The sequence below is a fragment of the Melozone crissalis genome, unplaced genomic scaffold (genome assembly GCF_028551555.1).
Source record: "Melozone crissalis strain CALT ecotype California unplaced genomic scaffold, PUWL_Pcris_2 ptg000023l_1, whole genome shotgun sequence".
NCBI classification, from domain to species: domain Eukaryota; kingdom Metazoa; phylum Chordata; class Aves; order Passeriformes; family Passerellidae; genus Melozone; species Melozone crissalis.
Genome location: NW_026535801.1, coordinates 18,587,982 through 18,614,778, shown reverse-complemented (window position 1 = coordinate 18,614,778; position 26,797 = coordinate 18,587,982). Strand labels below are relative to the sequence as shown.

General features: G+C 34.9%; 1 protein-coding gene across 1 annotated transcript in view; it reads right to left on the bottom strand.

Annotated features, from left to right (window-relative positions):
• CCDC141 (coiled-coil domain containing 141) overlaps positions 1 to 26,797 on the bottom strand; it is a 55,269-nt gene that overhangs the window by 20,687 nt on the left and 7,785 nt on the right. Inside the window, exons 3-17 of the mRNA XM_054278131.1 lie at positions 25,413 to 25,604; positions 24,176 to 24,284; positions 22,172 to 22,425; positions 19,797 to 19,916; positions 15,883 to 16,077; positions 15,131 to 15,303; positions 14,190 to 14,331; positions 11,816 to 11,935; positions 10,403 to 10,594; positions 9,357 to 9,533; positions 7,725 to 7,904; positions 6,819 to 6,944; positions 6,043 to 6,231; positions 5,594 to 5,773; positions 4,638 to 4,787 (exon numbers count right to left, since the gene is read on the bottom strand). Coding sequence (XP_054134106.1) covers positions 4,638 to 4,787; positions 5,594 to 5,773; positions 6,043 to 6,231; positions 6,819 to 6,944; positions 7,725 to 7,904; positions 9,357 to 9,533; positions 10,403 to 10,594; positions 11,816 to 11,935; positions 14,190 to 14,331; positions 15,131 to 15,303; positions 15,883 to 16,077; positions 19,797 to 19,916; positions 22,172 to 22,425; positions 24,176 to 24,284; positions 25,413 to 25,604 — 2,499 coding nt within the window. The remainder of the gene's footprint in view (positions 1 to 4,637; positions 4,788 to 5,593; positions 5,774 to 6,042; positions 6,232 to 6,818; positions 6,945 to 7,724; positions 7,905 to 9,356; positions 9,534 to 10,402; positions 10,595 to 11,815; positions 11,936 to 14,189; positions 14,332 to 15,130; positions 15,304 to 15,882; positions 16,078 to 19,796; positions 19,917 to 22,171; positions 22,426 to 24,175; positions 24,285 to 25,412; positions 25,605 to 26,797) is intronic.

Genomic DNA, 26,797 nt, shown 5'->3' with positions numbered 1-26,797 from the left:
GAGATCCTGCCTAACAGATACAGAAAGCCTCACCCAGCTACTGCTAGATGTACTGGGTGAGGATACTTCTGCCAGTCAGCACTGACTTCTGCAACAAGCTCAACACCAAGGAAAATTATTCTTATAATAATATAAATTAAAATGAACTAGTAGGTCCAATTATGAAGTGTCCATGCCTTTCAAGACTTTTCAGATGAACTCATACCAGCTACATACTATTAAATCTAGTTATATTAAATTTATTCTAAACCTCTTTTTTTATTAGATGGAATATAGCTACACTTTCTTTAATCTACAGAAAAAATTGAAGTACCAGAATGATAGGAACTACACTGATGAAGCTCTAGGAAGCTGCAATTTCATTTACACACATAGGGATCAAGTGAATTGCCAATTTACCAGAAAAAGTTTGATACGTATCAAAAAGAAGAGCCATCTATGATGAACAGAATTTTAAGCTCAGTGTTTATTTACCATGGAAACTAACTGTAATATAGGGTTGTTTTATTCTTTATCTTTTGTTTGAGTGACAATTATGTTTCCTTTAATATTGTCTTACAAGTAGGCCTTTAATAAACCATGTTATTTTTTCATTAAAAACTTTATATAAATAAGTATATCAAAACTGTTTAGATAAACCATTTTTAAAGGCCTATGAAATTTTAAGCATAGTTTTCCTAATACTTTTTCTCTGCAAGCTATGCAACTTGCAATTTTATTTACAGTTTTAAAAACTCCTTTCAGCTATTACTGTTACATTTAAATTTCTTCAAGCAAGAGATTCAAGAATCAGACGATTATAAAAGCTGCTTTAAATCAGTGATATTTTAATTACCTTGCAAGTCCCTGATCAAATTTTCAAAATATATGTAATTAATTAATAAATTTTGAAATAAAAGAATATTAAAATTACCAAAATATTGATTTTAAGAATTTCAGGTCTTATAGGTAGATAATATTTTGCTTTCAGGATAATGTATAATAATAATAATAAATAAATTATGTTAAAGTATGTTTATTTGAAGCCATTGATATGAAGAAATGCAGAAATTCTATTGCTTTATGATCTGTTACTCCAGACACACAAATGAAATTAGTGTTAACAAGTTCAGGTCATATTCACAATTGAATGTCTAAATATGTATTTGAGGCTTTTTTAATATTAAAAAATCATACAGACTTCACCCTGCACCCTCTCCTCCTTCATGCCAAAGAATCCAGGGAGTAATGAAGGATTATTTTGCAGCCACTGTTATTGGAACAGCTAACAATCATTATTATTATTATTATATACTAATGTTAATCCATCAAGGGATATATTTTTCATTTTCATTTCATCTAGTGGGATGTTGCCACATTATTTCAGCAGTGAATAAACAGATGGTGCTCACTCAGTGTAATGGAAAGGAAGGGAATTCTATCACTGGCCCTGTGATCACCAATTAGTTTAAGCTCTTTATCCCGCCTAAGTATGCAGAAGAATAAAGTCTATCTAAAAGCCCTCTGTTAACCTAATCACTTCTGCAGAACAATACTTTTTTATTCAGAAAACAAGAGTCTTATTTGCTGCTTCAAGTTTGTGGGAAAGAAAAGATGAACAAGAGTTTATTTTAGTTTGTTTCACTGGGTTGTGCACATATAGAATAGCAGTGATAATTTATAAGGCCAGAGACTCTCCTCATAGCAGTATATGAAATTAGATCTCCTTGTTTCAAATATGTTGGCTTGTGTGTCAAAGGTCTGCAGCTGCTGTCACTCTTCTCTTTTAGCCTCAGTGGAAAAACCAGATTCAGCTCTGACTTGTGCATCCGACTGCATTTGCACTGCTCCTGTTATCATCAGCCATTGTACCAAGGGCAGCATGGGGCTTCCAATTTTTAGAAATCCAAACATGTCTCAGGTTTTGCAAGATTAAATGAGAAATACTGGAGGGGCTATGCATCCAAATATGCTTCAGTGACTGCAGCCCACTGCTTTAATGGAACTTTGTAACTTTGACTATTGTGTCATAGTCTTTAGTCAAGCAGCTGTTCCTAACTATAGTTGCCCTGTCATGGGTGGAGAATGGTAGTGGAGGAGAGGGGTTTAAGTACCAGTTGTCTCAATTTATCACAGGACCACAAAATAAATGGAAAAATCAAGTTATAAAATGTTTTAAACATTTTTGTTAACAATGCCATTCCAGTAAACGCTTTGATTGCTGTCTGAGCCACTCTAGAAGAAATTTCAATGTTAATCCCTCTCCTTTCCCTTTCTATTCATGTACAAAACTTTTTGTAGCATCAATAATCAAAACACCCCAAGAAGCAGGTTGCTGAAAACAGATTTTCAGTCACAAAGATTAAAAAACAGTAAAACAAAAAGGGGGGGAAAAAATCTGCTCAAGTCATTAATGACTACTTGATTCCTGGGGCAACAATCAGAATAAATTACAAGGTGAGAAATGAAGCTACATATCAGTTCCTACTGACCTGTGAATAAAGATAGCTCATTACCATTTATGGTTAAAACCATATTTCCACTCATATCTTTCCATAAGTATGCAAATAATGATATGGTGAAGAAGAAATGAGATGACTTGGAAGAGCTGTGAACCTGCATCAGGGTCTGTTCCTCTTTGGTTGACAAGTTTTACGTGGACATGCATAAATGTTATTTTTAAACTGATCACCTAAAGAGAAGGCTTTTTCATTGCAAAAGCTACCATGAGGGATGAACAGTGTCACTCAGAATCAGAACAGACGCAGTGCAGCATTCCTATATCCACTGTATCAGTGTACCTGAGGCTGAGCTCCCAAGTGACTGCAGTGCAACACAGTGGAGGTGCTGCTCTTCAGAGGCTGCTGCCCAAACTACCATGTGAAAAAAGAGGCCCCAGCTGGCAAATACAGATCCCAAAGATGAGCTTTCCTCATCCTTCTCAAAGATGTTGAGGATATATACACTTAGTTTTGTTTTTTCAAATTCTCTTTAAATTAGAGAAGGCATAGAAAAGGCATGCATTTTACTCTTGTCTCCTCCAAGGCTGTTTAAAACTCATGCTATATATTCTTGTCTACAAATTTCAGTATTTGTTTCCTTGTTTCTTATAGAAGCACCAATACCTTACAAACACAGGGAACTTGCTGCGTCTGCTAAGGATCTCTTCAAACACCACTTAGTCCTAAGTCCTAATTCACAGGCTGTATTTACACACTTAAATTAATCACATCAAACATAAATTAGTGTAGATATTTACAGCAGAATCCCAAATATTTTCAGTCAGCTTTAAAGTTTGCTCTGTAAACTGGTAAATCGCTGCTAAATTATCTGGTTGGCTGTTTACTATGTGACAGCCATGAACACCTGCTGCTTGCTGCTGGCACATGAAATATTTGTTTGCTTAGACACAGTAGATAGTAAATAAATTGTTCGTTTAGACAAGTCTAGCAATATTCATACTAGCATACTAGCAATTTTCAATTCCTGATGAAAAAAAAATGACAGAATTTAAAATACTGAAGGTAATACTCATAAATAATATTCTTGAAGTAGCCAGGTGTCTGATTTCTTGATCCCTAAATAGAATTAGTTAGAAATACTTAATGAAAATAAAAAAAAAGAAGAAAATGACAGTGTCTTAATGCATATACAGGCATATTACCCAAATATCTGTTTAGGAAATACCTTCATCTTCTATAATACAAAGGGAACCTAAAGAAAAAGGTATCCACATGCCAAATTAGTATATTTCAGTTAGTTTATGCACAAGATTTAATTAGATTTGGGGATAACAGATTTTAACTTAACCAATAAGAATATGTAACCTTCAGTGTCCTGTATTTTTATTACATATGCTTCATGCTACAGGGAACATGAATGTGAAAATCCTTCCAGCTCACAATTCCTCTTCTGTACTTCATGGATGCAAGGAAGTACAAAATGAGTACAATCTCATCAAGTATAGAGGCCATCAGCCTCTTATCTTAATGTATCAGTCTGTATTTTTTCCTAAATTAATTTTTTAGGGACATTTAATGAATGTAGCTTTCCAATTTGCGAATTCATTTGTAATTGGCCTACCAAGATGTAATGTTGATAGTCATATTACCTGAGTAATTATTCCTAACCTAAATTCCATAATACTAATTCTAATCTCTTGGGCCAATGAACATTTCCTTTCCTCCTAGCAGTTTTTCAAGTGTATCTTTTGTTTCTGAAAAAATGTTAGTACTAGATTATTCTGAACTTTTCATTGAAACACTGGAAGTTCTTCCCAATGACCTGACAACCGCAATATGTACAAATTCTACTTTTGTTTGAAATTTTAGCTACACAGGAAAAAGTTATAAAGACTTGTGTTTCAGATGAAGCTGGCTGAGCTGAAAGCTAAAGAAAATGTAGCTGCTCTATTTCCAGTCCTCTTGGTGCAGTGAAAGCATTTTACTGCCAGCCCAACAGCTTGATAGAATCCTGAACAGCAGAGCCATGAACCACAGATTACTGTTGCTGCTGTGTAGATCCAGAGTTGCTGCTAAAATGAAAGTGTCTTTTTCTATATACATATGAAGCTTTTAGGGGAATGGTAAACAGTAATATTATAGAACACAACAGCTCTTTTAACAGTCACTCAATGAGTTGGGATTCATCTCATTTACCTCATTTATATCCTCTTGAGTGGTGCAGTGTTGAAAATACTGTGACAGTTCTTCCTCATACTTTTCAGCTCTGGAGCTCCAGTTTATGCTATCACACTCAAATCTAGCAAGTTCTTGCTTCAGATTCTTTACAGAAACATTCAAGAAATTCTAATGAGGAAAGAGACAAACAAATTTATCAGTCTCAGGAAATGTATTGATTTAACCAATCTAAAATGAAAATCATTGAGGCAGAACATGCACGGCCAGCCACAATGGCTAGAGTAAACTATTGAACCTCCACTGCAAGGAGAGCAAGGACATAGCAGTTTCAGTCACTGGTAGTCTGGGTAGTAGTTTTGGGTCAAAGTTAAATATTGTGTCTTCTCTGAGCGAAGAGGGAGTGACCCCCTCCAGTCCTTTGCCAGCTAAAGAATAGCTCCTTTCTGTCATCCATCAGTTTATGGTGTCTGAAGAGCTGATGGCCAATATAAATGATCTAGCCAAATCATAAGGAAAGTATTGCTTTCTTAGTAAGTGACTGAATACAGGGAAATGAAAACTCTTCCCTGAATTCCTTTCCAAAATGATATCCACTCGGTCATGCAAATCAGTCTTGAATCCATTGATAACTACATTTGTTATCAATGTTGCTACATTTTCTCTTTTGCTCTTATATTATCCTTTCTTTACAGGAGAATAAATCTACAAAGCAACCTTTTCAAAATAGCAGGATTGTAATATAGAGATTCAAGAAATTGCCATCAGGGCCTTGAACTTCACAAAACATACTAAAGTAAATTATGGCTTGTGTTTTTTTTTCAAATAATGATATTTTAAGATTAACTTCCCTAAGGCGCTCTCTGTATTTTTCTCAGAGTAGTAATACATATTTGCATATCTAAAATTTAGCCAGATGAGTTCAATAATCTTTCATATTTATCCTTGATTTCATAAATCATTCTGCTTATACTCACAGGCTGCTGTACTGCAGACAAGATATCCACTCCCTGAGTAATAAGTAGAGTATATAGCTGTCTAATATGTGCATGTTTCTCCTGAGAATTCACAAGGTAGGCTTTAGCCTGGTGCACATTTTCAGGGTCCCCATATATTTCAGGAATATCCAGTTCTCCTAATTTTGACAGACATTCCAGCTGAAATATACAAAAAACAAAAATCAGTGTCTGTTTAAAATAAGTTAAATTTTTTTCCTTACCCTTGAGTTTAACTAATTAAAATTGGTTTCAGGTCTGAGTTTTCAATTCAACCAATTCATCCAGTTTTAGATCCAAGATTTTAATTCTGATCACCAGGCTGATTTATCTTATTTCTCTGGTGAAAATAAAGAAAAGTAACAGGAACCAAAACCAAAGAGAGTTTAACTACAATGGGAAGAATGTATGTTTTAAAATGTTATACTCACTTCTTTTTTAATGTGATGGAATTTGACTGTCTTGCTGAAAATTTCATCGTATTCTATCATTGCATCCTTTACTGCTTGGTGGAAATGAATAAGCTCACTTATTCTCTCAGAATTCTCTTTCACAGGAAATCCTTTCTGGCTTGGTAATTCCAATAATTTGATCAGGTACTCAAGCTCAGCATTCAGTTGCTAACAAAAATCAGAGAAGTTAATGTGCACAAACACTGCAATTTTTCCTTTACATTTGATGAAATAACCACCTAACAGTGGTAAATTGCCTTGGGGAGAAGTCAATGCCCTGCCCTTTAAAACACTACATTCGGTACTTTTTGGTAGGTACAAATCTCAGCTATCACCCAGCCTCGCATGAAAACGAGTCAAACATAATTAAAGGGTAATGGCAGAGTTAATTGCTCAAACCCAGAGACAGTATTCACACAGGAGGTAGAAAGGCCATATGATGTACCTCAGCCTCTGATCTGCTTTAAATTCAAAAGGCTGGAGCTGATGCTCTCCTCGTACTTCACCACCCCAGTGCTTGTGTGTCCCTTGAATACACAACTAACACAGCACAAGACATTCTCTGAACACTGAAGGCAAAATCTCTTTGCCCCTACATTATGAGCACACACAAACACTTCCTCCTGGAAAACCATTGTAAAACATAAAACACTTCAACCCCAGACAGAGTGTCTGGCATCAATGAGGATATGGATCTACATGGGACCAAAAAGAGATTTTGATGTACTCTTCACTCCACTAGCTTGATTTCTCACCTCATAGTGTGGTTTCATTTGGTTCAGCTTTTTCTGTAGTTCCAAAACAATTAAAAGGTCGCTTCCAAGGTCAACTGGTACTGCAAGCTGGAGGGCCTCTTGAAGAATCACTAATCCACGGGTAGTCTAAAAGAGAATCAAAAAGCTGAGCACTTCTCACTGCAATAAATTTTTAAAAACCCCAAAATTTAAAGTCAAAGCTAAATTTGTAACAAAACCTTCCTCAAACCAGGCACCCAAATGCTATCAGTAAAGCCTCTGTGTTGCAAACCTTCTGAGTGACAAGGGTGATAAGATGTCTTTAGGACAGCATGAAAAAGCGACTCGGACGCCAGGACTGCAGGAGCACAGACACAGGATTTCTGTGATAACAGATGTGCTGGTGTACTGCTGAGTTGCACTACAGATTCAGCAGCTACAAGCCTAAGTGGTGTTTCTGGTTCTGCTACCAGCCCAGCTAGTGTTTCTTTTAAGGAACACTGCACATCCTGTGCCAAGAAGGTTTCAATCCTCTTTCAGCATGAACCTGGTTGGACTTCAGTTTAGTAACAGTTAGGACACAGTTTGGTTTAGCAGCTCTTCAGTCTCAAAAAAATGGTGCTTTTAAAAAGAATTTAAAAATCACTGCTGCTAAAGCATTGATTAAACTCCATTAAAACTTAGAATTGGAAATGGAGACTTAGACTTCAATGGATTTGAGGAAGGGAAAAAAAATCAAAAACATTTAATGGTTCCTGCTGACTGACTGACATAACAGAGAACAGACTGTGAACAAGAATAATTTCTTACTGATCATCACTCTTTACTAAATAATACCTATAATAGTTGATGAGAGAGCCACAGACAAGCTAATAACAATCTAGAAACATTTGCCACAGTTGCTTTCTTGATAGCTATTTTACTTACGATTTTTAGTTGTTCTTTAAATATCTGGCATTGTTGCTTGATGGGTTTTATTTGAGTAATTTTAAAATTCCAGATTGCCCAAAGATCAGTCAGCTCCTTCCTTTCTTTATTCAGGTTAATAATGATATCTTCTGTTACTTTTATTGATTTTTCTACTTCTAATATTAACCTCTCATTTACCTGGCAAATAAACAAATACATTTTTTCCACACATATTTTTATACCATACAATTGAAACCTCATAATTTTAAATAAAGCTTAATAAAACCTCAACTATCCTAGTGTAACTTTAAAAAAATGTATACCCTTAAATACACTTTTCCTTTAATATTGTCTAGAAATAGGCACAGATTTACAGAATTTTTAAAGTGACAACGTATATAAAGCTGAAGTTTAAAGCATAGAACAGGTCAGTAATGACTGAATTATTGCCATCTGATGTCTGTTTCACACTCAGACAGAATAAATGAATTTCTGACTAAACACAACTACCCAAAACGACCTTTTGGAGAATAAATAGCAACTAGAAAACAAAGTAGGTGAAGAAAAGACCACCCCTTTGTGTTGATAAACAAAGCAGCACTGAAGCACAGGAGGGTTAAATTGTTTAGTATTTGAATATTTGATATTTTTACCTCTTTTCAGTAGAACCTCTATGAGAAATATCAGAAAACTGGGTAATGCCATTTTCCCAGAAGTTGTTTTTTGTAAATTACTAGTATGACCCATATCTTCCAGATATTTAAAAGCTACAATCTGGTAATATCGTAGGAACAGAGTAGTAGAAAATATGTGACAACACATATCCAGGTGTTTAGGGAGGTAATGTCTGAAGATGTGAGAAGGTTTTAAGTGACTTTGCCATTACTGTGACTGTCTTACCTTTGCTTGGCAGCACCGAGCAGGGACACACCCTGCAGCCACACTAACAGCCTGAGCACCTTCCCTCCCTCAGCTGGCTTTTCCAATTCACCTGTATCCTGCTGTAGTTTACCAACATCACCTCCCCTTCACAGCTTAATGTCTAACTGCTCCCTACTGTGTCCTATAAAAGCAGAAAGAACAGCTGGGTATTCAGGCTGACCTCATTAATTTGGATTACTTGAGGAGGTGTAGCTTAGGGAATGATTGCACAGCTCCAACAATCGCCTCATGAAGTGCTGTTGGAAAATTTAACAGGGATACCTAGGCAGTGTAGCTGTTGGACAGAATGTAAAGACACTGGGAAAGACTGTTTGCAAGGAAGTAGCTCCAACATCCATTTCTTTACAAGAATCCATGCACTCAGTCAGTAAAGACTCCCTGCCTCTTAGTGGAAGTAAAATGAACTTAATATTGTGCTTGAGTATATGCTGTTTACCAACATGAAACAAATAGATAGGAGCATGTATTACATTTTTATGCATGGACTGGGTCAGTAAGAGCTCTGTCATTGCTAACCACAAAACTTTTAATTTTACCATAAGCACTCAAATACCTTCTTCTTCTGAAAGTATATATCAGCAGTATATATTAGCCCCTTTAAAACTTGGTACACAATCCATTAGGCATAGAACGAGGATGGGATACATGATAGGCAAGTCAAGTATAAAATATTCAAAATGGTTTATCAGATCACACTCACATACTCACCACATGTACTAAATTAAGAAAACAGCAACCCATATTTTCGGTGGAAAAAGTCTTCTTTATAGTATTTTGCCACTGAATATTAGCTGACTCTATTTGAATTTTACTTTCAGTCTCTCTGCTTGTTGGTAGGGGTTTTGAATTATAGAATTCCTTCAGATTTTTAATATCATCATTCACCTATAGAAAGATGTTAAATTAATAACAAAAAACAAACCAAAACTTGAGGTGCTATAATCAGAAGTTACAGAGATATGATAAATTTGAATAGTCCCTTCTGAATCTTCTCTTAATTTTAAGATCTATGAGTCCCTAAAGTATTTACAAACACCAAATAAAAAAGTAGTTTTAAATAACTTGCCAACCAGTAGATGGCAAACAGACAGATGGCAGCAATTAGCTCAATTTCTATCACATATTCTTACATGGATTTTATTTACCAGTATATCAATGCACTGATTTTCACTGATCTGCTTAATATGAAGTAACTGAAGTTAGCAATAATCAGAAGGAGATGTAATACAATATTTTTTGTAGTTTATCATCCCATAAATAAATCCTATGGCTAATTTTATCTGACAGGTTCCATTCCATCCTTAATTTCTTTCTAAATATTAAAGAACAGCTACCATATTGGAGAATCTTAAAATGGAATCCAAATCAAAATGAAAATTAACTGTCCTGGACACCATTAGCACAGCTAACAAAATTATTTTGGTATTGAATTGATTATGATTTGAGCTAGAGCTGGTTTTTATTTCATTTTTTAATACAATCATAAGAATTATCATGTCAGTGGAAGTAGTGTAAGACAGCAACAAAGATCCCTATGAGCACATCAGGACATTTTCAAAAGTTATACGAAGCAAATCAGGAAATTTGATATTCAGAATACCTATATGGAAGCATTTTTATCATGTATATAATGAGAGTGCACATATGCAGAGGAGGAAAATCTAAATCAATTACAATCCTTCCTACAATGGATGGAAATTTTTCAATTGTAAGATTTTTACAGTCTAGTCAGAGAATAAATAAGTATTCCATACCTCTACAGCTGACTGTAAAAAGGCCACATAAGTTTCTAGAATTTCTAGCTTTGAACTAATATTTTTTTCAATTTTTTTCAGCTCTTTATTCAGAAAGTCAGCTCTGCTAGAAAAAGCCGCCACCTGCTCAGGTTCCAACTCTTCCATATTTTTGATGATTCCCTCAGCTGCTTTCAGTTCACATGAAGTTTCCTTTGAAGGTAAAAACATAGAAAAAAATGTATAATGACTGGAAAGGACTTGTAAATATTGATATTACATTGTTAATTTTCATTAGGATTGCTTTTTTATGTATAATTTAATTACTTGTTTGAAGAAGAGCTCAAAATGGAAACTAAATCACAGAAATATCCATTTCTTTCCTAAAATGATAGGTGTAGTTATTGAAATAGCTATTTTGAAATCTAGGATATTACAGTTTCCAGAAGGAATAGTTAGAAGCGGTGTATAGTTATAAGAGTGTATTCATATATATATATCTGTCAGGGCAAAGTATACACTGCAGCAAACAAAAGTAACACCTTGACATGCAAAATTTGGCAGAAAAGACACTTAAAACTATTATAAAGTCTTGAGGAACAAAAATATGCTCTTGCTTATCTGCTGAGGTTTTAATATTTTTACAATGTGCTCTCCAGAATTGTTTTAAAGTGAATTTTATTTCCACAGGTACCGTACAGATCCATCCCTTGGACCCCGTAAGCTGTTGCCTGCTGCAAAAAAGAGCTCTGCAGGAGAAATGGAATTTTAAGTACTGAAAATACATAGGATACTCCTAAAATACACACTGCCATGTTGTTCAGCTTAGGCTGAAATATGCACCTATGCCGAGGCTATGGAAGGGATTCAAGTGGTTTTAACCCCCATCCAGATAGTGCAGGGCTGCTATGGGAGTGGGAAAGGCCCTGGATGTGACTTAAAAATTGCCTCACGTGTGACAGAGCTGAGTGCTGCAGGGCTCTCACCAAATGGCTGCACTCCCAATACGACCATTGGAGCTCTTTACAGCCCCCTTCACAGCCTCTCTAAATGGAAACTACTTGTTTCTTTTTGCCAGTTCATCCCTTATCTTTGGCACAATGAACCACAAGAAGGTTTTTCTCTGACTCTGGCTGTCTAGACAATTATTAAACCTGGTGCCTCATGTAGGAGTAGCAATCCACATTTGAAGAGTCTTTCTATTGAGAGTTGGTACGAGGATCCTGCAAATCACACAGTGAGATAGAGACAGTGAAGAAAAACAGTGATTTGATGACTGTAACGTTATCTTTTTGTTCATTAACTATAGTTTTAAAACAAACCATAGACCTATTTCCTTTACAAGAAACTCTCAGCCTCTCACCTTATTTAGAATTACATACAGGAAGCATTTGTTTCTGAAAGCACTTAACATTATTGAAAGTTTTTTTTTACCTTTGTTTGTTTAGCCAGTTCAAGGTGCTTGTTCAAAACTCTTTCTGACTCACACAAATACGAGCCAATCTCCATTCCAACTGCGAGCATCGGGGCGAGCTTTTTAATTGATTGCGACACCTTTATTTGAAAGTATTATTCACATGGTTAATTTATATAAGTAGACTTCAAAAACCAGCATAAAATATCACTTTATATAGAAAAAAAATGAGGTAACACTTTTCTGTTGGTGCGTAGATTATGTTTCTAGGCATAACGTCGTGGTTTAAACCCAAATGACAACTGTGCCACACAGTTGCTCACACATACTCCTCAACCCCAAATGGTGGGATGGAGAGAAGAAATTAAGAAAATGTGGAAATTTAATGTCATGTATACTCAGAGAAAGATGGGAATTACAATATAAAAGAAGACAACTCTGCTATTTCTTCGACAGGCATGATCAAAAACCCTTCTTGTTTGCTCTCATTTTACTGACAGTGCTTTCCTTTACCCTAAATATCTGAGACTTGTGATTTCAATATGGCACAACTGCATTTTAATCTTGCTATTATAGCCCTGGCAGAAATACTTTGATTCTGTTCCAGGATTTTTCCAGAAAGTGCATTTAAAGCTTCTCTGACAGGGCAAGAGACCTATTTTTGTGCAGGTACATATACAGAATTCCCTTCCACTGTCACTAAGATATTATGTATGCACTATAATAACAAAACACATTATGAAGAGGACAGGAAGATGACACCAGACACAACACACTTGGTTATTATTAGACATGTGAATTTACATTTAACATTTTTCTTAAGAACTGGCAGCTTATTGAGGTTCCAACTTTATTATATGAGGCTGAAGCACAATTGAATTTGGCACCAGATTCCTTGGGATACTTTGCTTTAGAGAGTGGGTATTAAAAGTGAATTGCTTGGTAGCAATATAGCAATAAGCACTCTTCACTGCAATGACACAATATTCTCTAATGCAAGGCTGGGAACAAAGTGATTAGAATACGGCACACTGAAACCTTATGTTCAAATTAAGGTTTATATTTTAAGTAAAAATTACCTTCATAATTTAACTTGTAAGTGAAGATTCACAACATGATAGTGACATCATTTCTACACACATAAATGGTCTGGAAGAGGGCCAATTTGCAGCAAATTAAATTCACATTTGATCGATAATGGTTCATTATAATCATTATGCAAATACAAAATATCAGATTGCAGACTTAATAATTCAGTCATTAAATTTGATTTACTTTTCTCATCTATGCTCTTGGTTTCCTTCATATGAACCTTGCTAAAAGACTATATTTTTTTAATTTGTATTTACACATGGAAACTTATTTAGGAGCTATTTGTCCATTCCATTTTTGACAAGTAATTTAAAAGGTCTGTAGTACTATATGACATTCAACCATTTAAAGAAGGCTGTCATGTCCTTGATGCATCAATACCCTAATTAACAAAAGGAATTTTTATAGTGAATAGAATCTAGTCTCCTTCAGATTTACTGAAAAATTGCTGTGGTTCAATCACCATGCTTATTAAACCTCAATTTTTGCCACACTTTCATTTTTATCTTCAGCCGCATAAAACAAAAGACAGAAGCAGTATATGAAACCTGCTTACGGGTGACAGGACTGATTGCTCGCTTCTTTTCCAAAAGAACAAATTATAATTGTTCATTATCCAAGCAAATCCATGCTTAATTGAACATCACTGGTAAAATGTTCTTGTGGAAATGGCTCATTTTTTTCAGAACAGCTTTTGGTTCCTTTGTGTTGATAAGAGCATTCAGCATTTTAAGTACAACTGTGCTCTCTCTAAAAAACTTCTTATTATTTGATTCAACTTCAATATTCACTATAGTTAAATTACGGAAATACAATGGACTATTCATGAATGCCCTAAGAAGACGTGCTACAATGATGATAATAACCATCACAAAGATGATCAGAATGCTGGAGCACCTCTCCTATGGTGACAGCCTGAGAGACTGCAGTTGTTCAGCCTGGAGAGCAGGAGACTTTGGGAAGACTTTATAGGAAACACTTGCAGTACCTAAAGGGGCCTATAAGAAAGCTCAAGGGTGACTTGGAGGGACAGAACAAGGGATAATGGCTTCAAACTTAAACAAGGCAAGTCTAGATTAGATACACAGAAGAAATTCATCACTATGAGGGTGGTAAGATACTGGCACAGGTTGCCCAGGGAAGCTGTGGCTGCCTGTCCCTAGAAGCATCCAAGGCCAGGCTGATGGGGCTTTGGGCCACATGGTCTAGAGGAAGGTGTCCTCGCCCATGGCAAATGGGTTGGAACGAGATGTTCTTTAAGGTCCCTTTCAACCCAAACCATTCTATGAATCTATGATGTACCTTACTCAGATGATCTTCAAGTGAGGCAATCCATTGTTGTTTCTTCAAAGTAAATTCTTCATAATCTGGACATTGGCTGTTTAATTGATCTACTTTTTTTTGAACATATTCCATCATTTTCTGAATTCCTGCCACCCAAGAACTAAAATAGAAAAGTAGAACTGTCATTTATTTATCTTTTTTTGCTCCACATAGAGGATTATTATGATTTACAATTATTACTGATTCTGTTGATTTGTAGGATGAGTAACTTACGAATTTTATACTGTTACTCTTAAAAGAAAAATAACCAAGAAAAATATTAAAATTAATCCAAATAAAATAATAATTAGTAAAACACAGAAATGAAATTTCCAAACAAATAATTTGTCACCAGTGCCTAAAGTAGATTCACAAGACAGATACATTAATCACAAGACTCATAGTCTGATTCACTGAGAAATAGCTCATTTCCCTTTTTACTCTAGCTACACTATCTAAAACTAAAATGACAAATGGAAGAGCTTAAAAGAGGAAATATATGGCATGCCAGTTCTACCCTAAAAGGAATGTTTTCTTTGGACTCTAAAATATTTCAGTGTTTTTTACAGTAGCTGAAAAAAGAATGCCATATGCATTCTAAATCAACCTCTCCTTAAGGGTGTTGTTTTAATAGGAGAAAAACCCCCCACCAATTTACAAAACAGTGGCATGCATTATAACTTAAACCATAATATCAGGGAAACAATTCAGAACCTGAATACTTGAGGCATTCCTCTTTATATTGCAAAGAAGACACCTCATACAATTAAGAACTGAAGTTTTGATATTTACCCCCACTCTCTACCCATCAAGTTATTCCTCACTTAAAATTATATCCATCATAAGAATTTTTGTAAAAGTGACATGTTAAAAATAAGTTTTTTCATTACTTTAGCTTCATCAGAAACTTATGTTAATACCTGTGAGAATCTGCTTTGTTAACTAAAGTTCGTCCCTTCTGCATGGTAGTTGCTGTACAACCTTTAATTGCTTCCTGCAATTCCTTATACTTCAGTGTCAATATAGGTAAATGTAAGCCTTCTGAAATAGAGATTTTATGGTAATTCTCAATACTTTCAAGACCATCAAGTACCTGAAGAGAAAAAGAAATGCATATGTTATCAATATTTGTGTTGTTGGAACTATCCTTGGAAATTATCTGTTTTCAAGACTTCTATAAATGATCTCAAAAAAAATATACCTGAAAAAAATACAAGAAGACCGTTTGGTCTTTGGACACCCTAAAATATAAACTTTTTAAAGTAGTCTTCTAACTGAAAGATTTCTGGAAAAATGGTTGCATTATTAATAATACTGATTATAATTAGCTCCTCTGGAGACCACTGCAAGAATAGGCATTGTTTCTGGTGGCCCCAGAAAACAAACTTATTGCCCACTTCTTGGCAAAAAATAATTACCAAATACCTTATTTTGAAACCAAGTGCTCAATATACTTAAAGGAAATAAAAAAGAGAGTACATTTTTGAATGGATTTGCCATTCTGGATAGAAGTTTGAGGCAAAAATTCACATGAAAGGGGTAACTGGATGTGTAATTTCCCACTTCAAATTGTTTAGCCATCTGTTTGCATAATCCCACATCCACCAGCCTTCAAGAGCACACTAATAATTTCGTTGTCAGGTTATTATTACACACTTGGCTTCTCACCTACCTTGCCAGCAGCATGAAAAAAGTCATTGGCCTCTTGCAGAAGGGCTTTCCGTTCTTCCATATGGAAGCACACTTCTTCTTGCAGCAGAGAGATTTTCTGATTTGAAAGCTTTAGATGTTCTTTTTCTGTATAGTCCTCTGAAAGCAAGATCCTAAATGCTTCACCTTCCAATTGTTCCACAGTGTAATTCCATTCCTAGTGGGAAAAATTCCACTTTAGTCAATTACACATAGAAAAATAATATGCTGCGTAGTAATAATATAAGCATTGGAAAATGAGTACTGTTATAGGCATGAAAGATATCATTATTTAATGCAGTTTTTCTGCTAGGAGGGTCTTCCCAGCAAATCATGGTTTTAGTTTCCAGCAATGGCATTCTACATTCTCTGACAGTTTCACAGGCAGGAGCAGCAGTTACTAAGGTGTCTGCTGGGAAAAATGATCAGGATAACAAAGACAAGAAACCTCCTGGTAAGACCACACTCTTAAGACAAACAGCCCTTCAGCCCACCTCTTTAATCAAGAAGAAATCAAAATATTGCCTAGATAATAGCAGCTTGCAGTGAGAGAGTTTCTGCTAAGAGATGTCTGGTTATAACTTCAATCAAATGACCCTCCCTTAGAGCAGGTTGTGCCATCATCCTTGGCATTCTCCATTGCACAGTTTCCTTGATTTCCTACACAAAATCTTAAGTCCACTCAAAAAATATCTCTGTCTTATCTGATCATGAACCTTTCTAGAGGCAGTGAGAATTACACAGATTAGCATTATAATTATAAGAAAATGAATCAACTTACATTGAAATTATTCCATGTAAGAGTATTTCATTGTAACAAAATTAATAAATTTTTTTTGGTACAAGATGCTCAACAGCAGCTTTTAGGTGTTCTAAAAGCAGATATTAAACACTGCCTTGTTTATATTGAGGCAAGGCTCTTCTCTAAGTTTTCACACAAGATCAAAAACCCAATTTATTATAGTAATTTATATTTTAAAACATTCCACAAATATTATAACCTTGCATATTCTCTGAGGGTATTAAATTTGGTTAGATTCATTTGCTATCCTGTTTATACATTCCTCAAACTTGGTTAAATTTTCTATAAAATAGCTAGTGACAACCTAATTTTCAGCTTTCTATTTATAAGGAAATGTTTCTACACATAAAAAGCTTAGGCTTTCCATCAACAGGACATTAAAAAATCATGGAAAAATCTTAGTTAGCTTCTTCTGTTCTTCAGACTTCAACATGCTAAATTCATAACAATCTGCCTGTCAGCACTAACATATTTCTTACTCATTTCCCTTGAAAGGAACACACAGCCTACTCTTACATTGACTTTCCAATTTACCAGGAGATGCTTGTGAATTGCTCTGACACATTAAAGGCTTTCACCTTCAGGAACTACATTGCAGTATAACTACCAATATAATCATATTATATTATTATAATCAAATAACAAAAGGAGTAGTGGGCACTAATAAAACCACAAGGGATTGTGAGCTGCTATGACCATTACTATATGATGTGTCTTTTGTGCAATTCACATTGTTCAGTGAATGGCTGTAGCATCGTATTTAACAGTGAGCTGGTAAAATCAACTAGCAGAAAGAGCAAAAATAATTCAGTCTGTCACCCCCCAGAAAATTGCTGAGATATGTTAAAAATTATTTGGCCACAAAGTGGTGCTAGCAGTTCTTCTTTACCATGTCGAGCACCTCCAAACTGCATAGAAATGAAACAGCAAGCAGGTAACCAGTGCCAGCACACCCTTATTGGAACATGAGCTCCTAAATGTGCCTCTTCTCTCAAATCTTGGGGTGGGGGGAACTGGGAAAGTCCCTGCAGGAATGGGTGCAGGAGGATTCTTTTAAAGTCTGCAAGGGTTGAGGGCTTTTTTCCCCAGTTATGATTTCTTGGGTTTGTTTTTGGCCTTGATAGTTTTACAAACTAATGATAATGCTTTATGGGTTTTACCTCTTAGGAAGGTGAAATTCACCATAAGACACAAGCTTGAGAAAATAATAATAATATTGAATCATTCTCCTTTCTCTTCTCAGCCCAGTCCCATAAATTAGATGCTAGGCCTGTAAAGCCCTCTTAGGCTGGCTTCTGAACAATTTAAGAAACTGTTTATCTTGCTCAACCTAACACAACAATACACGTAAGTAAACACTTTGTGTGAAACAGTTCAGATATTGTAAATTTCTTCTTTAAAAAAATTCCTGCTTTTCCAACATGAAACTTGCTCTGCATATCTACAACACAAAACATTTTGCTCTGAGCTACAGCACACATATGAAACGTAACTTGAAAAGATTTATTTGTGCTACTTTGGAACAGGTACCTCCTTTATTCTGTTTTCAACATCTGCAGTTCAGTGCTGCAAAAACCAATGCCTATAACTCATAGCTTTCTCAAAGCATATAGTTTCAACCTGGCCACTCTTCTGCACATCATAAGCAAAACCAACATGCTCAGTACTATTCCCTTCAAGAATTTCATTTCCCTCTGCTAGAATATGCTGGCAGCAAGAAATGCAGAAGGCTTGAAGATAAGATGCTCGAAATCATAATTCACATGGATGCATAATAAAAATGTTTAATGCTAAACATTTTAAAATTACCTCATTAAAAAAGGCAATTAATTAAAAATTATATGAATGATCTAGTACATAATATAAGGGCGATGAATTTTTAGGTGGAATTGCAATAAGTGTTATTATTATAAGTTATTTCCTAGATACTCAACCATGAAAAATATTATTATACAAAATGAAAATGCATGTTGTTTTCCTTTCTGCCCTTACACCCTAATTTCTAATTCAGATAGCAAATTACAAGAATAGCCTGTGAAAATGAAATGTGGGAAGATTAATGATTATTTGGTTAGAATTCAGCTGTGCTTCAGAACACCTGTTGTTGTGTCTCTCTCTCTGAAAACACTGCACAGTGTACTCATATACTGGTTTATTTGTTTTCCTTGTGTCAAAGGTCTGTTCAGAAGTATTTATCTTTAGATGCTCATCTTCCCTTAAAAAAAAAAAAAGTATTTTTGACATGATGCTTGGAGAAGCATTAGAAATATAGAAATATTATTGTATTGTGTTTACATGACAGTCTTGAGGCAGTTACCTGTTAATTCTGCAAACAGGCAAACATGTGATGTTTAACTACAAAGCTTACAAGGAAACAGATCTGTGAACAATCAGAAGCCTCTTACTATCAACACAATAATCCTTTAAAAGACATTTAGTTCTATTGGAATAGTTTCTGGATGAAAAGGCCTCCTTGGTCATCTGGGTTCTCAATATAGGCAATTTATTTCATACTAAGGTTCTTTCTTCTTACAGCAACATTTTCTTTAATCTCATCTTGTTTTTATGAATAACAGATTTATTCTCTGGAAAACTGAAAACTATGAAAGTAGCATTTTCAATTACTTTTAATCACAAGAACTAAATGGACAAATACCTCTTCCAATCATGTACTCAGTTCACTGACTATTAATTATGGTAGAAATGGCTGGGGTTTGGTCCTTTATGAACATTAAAATTTGTTAAAATTCTAATAAAATTCCTTTTCTTTGTTTTTCACCACAGGATTTTACATGTAAATTACCAGTATGGAACTTGATCACTAAATTGAAAAACCTACAAAACAACATCAAGGATTATTTGTCTTATAACTTATGTGTAGCTTTTAAAATTTTAAATGAAAAAAAAATCTGAGGAACATGGAGGCCTTGCATTAAAAGAAGTAAAATTACTAAAATAATTTAGACATATAGAGATATAAATCTCATGTACATTAGAAAATGTCTACTCCTTTACATGATTGTTCAATGCCCAAGTTCATGTTTTGCTACACATTTTTTAAAGTTGCTTCACAAACCAATTATGGTATTTCTTACTTTCACTTTGACTTCCATTTCTTCAAGCTCCTGAAGTAACTCTTCATTTTCCAACAGTGATGAACCTAAGTTTTGCTTCTGAAAGTAATCTCTGATGTTTTGCTTATACCAAGATGTTACCTAATCAAATATTAAAAGGAAATCAGTGAGAAGGTTGAGAAGTTATTGTCCATTTTAAAAAATATATACATGGCAGTTAAATTTTTTTTAAAAAAGCCTCACATTTTCATTCCTTTCATTTTTATTCCTAATGTTTATGCTTCTATTTAAATACTTACATTTGTGTTGTAACAAATGCAGAAGGAAAGGACTAATACCTAAGTAAGCACATAGTGGATATATATGACAAAACAGACAAAAAATGTATTCATCAAGCATGACCAGATTGTAAATTAACACAGTAAAAGAAGAATCAGGTTATAGCCATGCATAGAATAAATGCTTGGGTTTTGATACTATAAAGATATTGTACATTCTCCCTTGACATAGAGTAACTTAAATACTTGCATACAGTAAAATACTATGGATCTGAGTACTTCTGACGTAATGGAACCTCTCCATCCCTGGCTTGGAAAACCCAGTAAAGATAATGGGATACTGTTGCGTAGAATAATCTGATGTAGATTTATAGATTTATTACATCTTATAAGCCTCTTCAGCAAGTATGTGCTGCAAACATATGCAGTATACAATTAAATCTTCTAAATTCCATAGAATTACTTGCATTTATATATGCTTGATTCATTGTAGGTACCTCTCATTTTCTTTGTAAACAATACATGGCAAGAATTCCTGAGTGAAGCTCCACATTTTAAAATAGTATCCACAATTAGTTATTGGTATCAGGAACACTTCCTCCAATATTTCCAGTCTGGAAAATCACCACTATACTTAGATCATAGTCAGCATACTAAGAATTTCTGTACTCTAGGTACTACAGATTTTAATAGCCCACTAGAGATTTTTTTGTTGTTATTGTTTTATCTGCTTATGTAGAATCATGCTATTTTTAATAAATTTCAGCAATTATAAAAAATGAAAAAATCTTTAAAGTATTTTGGAAGTATTTTCAGTTACACATAAAAAATGTTCACATTGAGTCCAAGAGACCCAGGGAAATAAGGAAATTATTTTAATACCAAGCCTTCATTTCTTGAGTATATCCTCCAGATATGTACTTACTGACTGAAACATTTTTCCTGGAAGCACATTTTCACAGAAGATTTACTATGGGTTCATCAAAAAACAAATAAATGGAGTGGACAATAAAAACTGTGCTAAAAGGGAAATAAAAATGTATTTACAAATTAGGGCTGGGGGAGTTTTATCATGTATCTGTTTAGCAAAACAAACCAGTAATTCTGTAAAGTTAGGCAAAGGAAGAAGTAACTTTTTAACCCTGTTATAGCAAAGTGTTCACCCTTTTACCACTTGGCAATATTACTTTCCATTACAGCGAGTTTAATCAGTTGGCTTCCACTACAGCTAATACCTCTGAGTGATTTCATTGTGCTAACTTAGCTCTGAAGGAATGGCTGAGAATTCTTAACTTGCTTTATAAGCAATAAACCCAAAGAATTTCACTTTCAGGGATTTTGCTGAAGGTATGGGAAAGGAGACAAGGTTAACACAGCTGCTTGAAAAAGACTGGTTTTCCTTGATTGGTTGAAATTTGAAATCACTCCTGTTTTTCAAGAATCAGATTTTATCTTTCGTTTACAATAATTATTGACTAGATTACTTTCTATATGTAATTATATATTGGATATACTTTCTATATCTAATTATGTCAATAATTATTGACATAATTACTTTCTTCTTCCAAAGATAAGTAATTATGCATAAAATAGGCCAATCTGCCTTTGATTTTCAATAATGAAGGAGATATCAGAAAATATGCTGCTGACACTTCCATAAAAGAATCTATGTAAAATAAATATGCTTTCACACATTGAAAATCCTGAAAAAGAAATATGTTACAATCATGACTATCAGATCATCACATTCCAGTTAGAGATCAAAGGGAGATGTTGCATTTTCAGTGCTTCATAACCTGGTAGTGAGGGATAAACAACACATAGGTTGTGTGTCCTACTAGACTACACAGTTGTGCCTAGCAAAACAGAAGCAACATGAAGAACCAAAAGCCACTCTTAGATTCAATAGGGCAGAGCATGTCTTCAGGACTCTGCTTTCTCTGTATCCCCTTAACTCCCACTGACATCAAACATTCAAAAGTTAGGATTTCCTCAAACAGAAATAGCCCAGAAATACTGGCCTACTAAATATATTTAGGCTCCTTTTCTGTTTCTACTGTATAACAGTTGCTTGGTTGTTTTCTATACTGTGATTTCCCTTGATATTTTTTGTGTTACCTGGGTCTCCTGTTGGTGCCACAAACAAATTTGCAGAACCTGCTCCAGTCCTTGGCGTTGATGTCTGAGGAATTTGTCCAGCTGCCGCCTCCTGTCCTGCAGCATCTCAAGGAGATTGTCAATCTTCAAACAGCTGCTGTGGGCTCCTTGAATCAGCTCTGGATTTGCATTTGGCCCCTCACATTTGAATTCTTCTATGAATTGAGTTAGGTCATGGCTTTTGTTTAAAAGAGCAAATGACTTCTCCAGAAGTTCTGTAAGAACAGAATTTCATCAGGAGAAAACCCAGGGTGCTTTGTGATTCTAGCACCATATTTCAAATATTACTCAAGTATCTTTCAAATATCTATTTGCATACACAAGCACAATGTATTTTCAAGCATTGCATGAACATGAATGCTTACTTTAGAAGATATATATATATGTATATGCTAAGATATTTCAAATTGGACAGCTCTTACGTAAACCTACAAAAGTACAATGGTGTATACACAAACAAATATTCACACACACATATGATGGTGTACTGAGAGTCATCAAAACAAAACCCAGAAGTGTCATTGTTTTCTCAAAACTGAGTTCTTTTTGATGGTTTCCCAACCTGTGGGTAAGCTGAAGTGGAATTTTCTACCCTGCTTCCCATGTGGGCCAGTATCCTCTGCAGTTTTTCACTAGTGATGCAACTAGTGAGACAAAGCACAGAAAATCCCCTCTTTTCACAAAAAACACTCAGGGAAGAAGAAGAGTGGGAGGCCTCTAGTTCTTCATTCCCTAAGGGCTAACAAGAGAGATTAGTTTCCTTAAGCTCACTGCAACAAGCCTGTCTATTTTACTTCTTGCCTTCCAGAAATGTGGTATTAATCATAAATGTTTAATTTTGGTCCATCCAAAATGAAAAACACATAGAAGTGCGTAAAGAAATATATTTCATAAGTTTTTACTTTTTTTATTCCATTCTGGAGTGCATTTTTTTGTTGGTTTTTTTTTTTTTGGTTTTTTTTAAAATTTCCTGAGTGATAAGCATTTCTGATTAACTACTTATCAGATACTGGTAGAGTCAATACTTGGCCAAGGTTGTATTTTCAGTCATCTTTCTTTGGAGCAGATAGAGAGTATCCTTCTTGCAGAAGGACTGTTTTTTATCAAATAACCCAATATCAGCTTTCAAAATTTTTATTTTATTTTAGGGTAGAATGAGAAATCAATAAATTGCAGCCACTTTTCTCCATCTGAGGGAAGGCTTATTGCCACCAAAGCAAAGACTTTGTCTGGCAAATAATTTCATCTGATGCTTACAGTTATAGACTGTCTTTTCAGCAGTAAATTGCTGCCAGATACTTCAAGTTTAAATTGGTATGCAGTGAGCACTTTGCTCCCATGAAGATCTATTTGGAAGACCCAAACCCCATATTAATGTTATCCAAGTTTGATTCTCTATTCAGCCTCCCAGGAAGAATACCTGTTGTTCAAGGTAGCTAAAACTGTTTTAGCTAGTGCTCCACTAGTGAAAGATAAAGTATGACTGATATTCTGCCAAGTTTAATTTATAAATTTGATTAAAATTACAAAGACAGAGTCTTAAGACTTACAAAAAGTGCCGAATCATATGGAATTGCAAAGGTGCCTGAAGTAGCCACACAATGAGATTAGTTCCAAAAACTTTTTTCTCTTTTTGATTTGAATGTGCCCCAATATAGTAGAAGGTGCTTCACATGAAAGCTTGAATAAAGAAAAAGAACTCATGTGAAAGAAACTTTATGGGCAAGGGTACGTGCAGGAAAGTTGTTGAAGGTGAGATGGAAGGGCTAGCTTGAAACCAGGAGTTTCACATCTGTCATCAAGTCTGCTAAAATCTATTTCACTATTATATTTTCCCAAACAGAATATTTGTGTATTTGTTATAAGGTTGGTTTTTTTTTTATATACATACAGAAAGAATAAAATTATTCCCTCAAGAAATCTGCACAAAACCACATGCTGTCAGGAGTGGAATTGTGTTTGTACCTTTTGTATGATGCTCTTGTTGCAGAAGAAGTTCTCTCAAAGAGTCAATATTATCGAACTCCTGTGCATTTTTCAGGAAATCTTCAACTTGGTCAATTTTAATAGCAAACTGCATTAAGGAAACAAAGGATAGGGAGAAGCGCACAGTAATTTTGTTTTGCATAACTACAGAATAATCTCTGTGTTATTGGGAAAGTTCAAGGGAATTTGTAAATTCTTGGAGAAAGGCATTTTTAGTGGCTGCCAGATACAGATGCTTTCTGGCCTCTATGTGCCTTCTGAGTTGTTTTTTTTTTCTTTCAAATATTGATTGATTGAAGGATTTTAGTTGACACAATCTGTAATTACAGTTTGCCATTCAGTTAATCATCTTTCCTAAAAAGCCTAATCTAATTTCTTTGTATAATACACATTATCAGGACACAATAATTAGTAGATTGTTGAAATTGGACTTCTTAGGACAGTTAGTAATTGCTTCTGCAACTTATAGGTGGCACTGGCATACGACAGAAACAAATTTATCAGGGAGAATTATTAAACTCTTCGTGTTCCAGGATGTGGGGACATTGATCATGAGGCTACACAGAGTGGATAAAAACCTGCAGGGTATGGAATCCCTCTCTTCTTTGACTCCCTGTGTGTATCAGTGAATAAGCATAAGAGAAATGGGTAAACAGGGATCACACAGCTTTTCTTTTTCTAGTATCACTCTGTACACCAAAGTCTCAGATAAAGCACTGTCAAGTTAGACTAAAGTTTGCTTTATGTAGTTACAATATCTTATGGGTATTTTGGTGTAAATCTTTCAGTGACCAATCATCAGTGTGCATTAGCGAAGGCATCTGAGAATAAGGTCTTTCAAAGCCAAATAATTTTAATCATAAGGAATGACAGCTATCCTGCAGAATGTCCACAGCCATTGAAATACATATTTTAGGGTTTGGTCCAGTTCCGCTTTTTACTGGCATTTTCTGTCAAGTACAAATTTGGGAGACATTGTGACTAAAATATTTCTTAAAGTCTATATGGCGTTTCGTTCAGCTTCATCCTATACTATCTGAAAGGTGGAAAAGGAAGGATCCCAAGGAAGGATCCCATTAATTTAATTTTCTTGTTTGCCTCAACCTTTAGGAATACAATGAACAATATAAAACACATTGAAATTACAGTGGTCAGAGTACGTCTAAGATGAGGGTGGCTTCAAATTAAGAGTTATATGATTGAAAATAATACAAACCTCCAGAGCGTTTTCAAAGAACACTGAGGTGAGTTCCAGAAGTGCCTGTCGCTTCTCTAACATAATGATAAGGGCATCCCATGCATCCCCAAGGGTCTTTGCCATCGCATCATAAACCTGACTCTTCTCTTTGTTCTCCTCTGCAACCTTGTCTGCTTCCTGCAGCAGGTCCCATACCTTGTCTTCCAAAGCCTGAGAAGGAAATAAACCAAAACAAAACAAACATAAGAAATCTGTACAAAAAACCCAAAACACTGTGCTGACACCAGTGTCAGGTTATCTTTACTGTGGGTCTGTACAGGAGCCACAAACCTTCTACTCCTATTTTATTTCCACTTCCTAGTGATAGGGGTGTAGCTATTTCTGTATGTTTTATGGCAAGCTTCTGAATTTCATCTGCACTTAAGAGGCAATAGTTTTCTAAAATTCAAATATAAACAAGATTTAAGAGAATTTATCATGTTATCTCTAATATTTACACTCCAATGTTTTTACATATCTATAAACAGAGGTCTGTCCTCCTGGAAGTGGTGGCAATGCAGATATTTTGATTCTTTCATATGTCATCATATTACATTACTGGACATTATAAGTTTTAGAAGTTTGTGAGGCAATTTACTCATAAGTTTCTGATGACTACAGTGCAATCCAGATAACAGTAATTTGAACATAAACACATCTTCAAAACCTCACCTAAGTTACGTAATGTTTCAAGTTCAGCTTGCTGCATTGCTCAAGCTGGCCACCAAATAATAATGCTCTATTGTCAAAATAATTATTCTGTGTTTCATTCCTATTGTTAATCTCACCAAAAGAAAGATAAACTGGAAATGGGCCAGCAGTTATGTTACAAATCTTTAGTGTGTCAGAAAAATTGATTAACATTTGTTCTGTGTTCTTCCCAGCCCCCATCTTGGGTTTTATCATGAGCATGAATTAATGAAATGTCACTTTTTTTGTTATTAGAGGTGCTACCACATGAATATGGAATATGAAAAGAAATGTTTATTAGGCAATTCAAATGGCCATTCATATATCACTGGATAAAAAGTTGATAACCAACCCTAAGAGAAGCCTCCGTGATGTTTCCTTCTTGATGAGGCATAAAATTGTTACATGCATAACAACTCAGTAAAAGCAGTGGCATTCATTAATCATCCAACATTATTAACATTCTAGATCAGCTCTGTAACAAGTATAACAGGAATTAAATGAGTATATGAGATATTGATAGTCTCTTTACTAACTTAACATCTTAATATCAGTTAATGAGAAGTCATTATAGTCATGACAATGCTGATATTAAAAAGGGGGGTAAAATATTCCCAGAATATTACATCCAAGCTGCTTGTCACTACAAGGTTAATTTTACCAAAATACCAGAC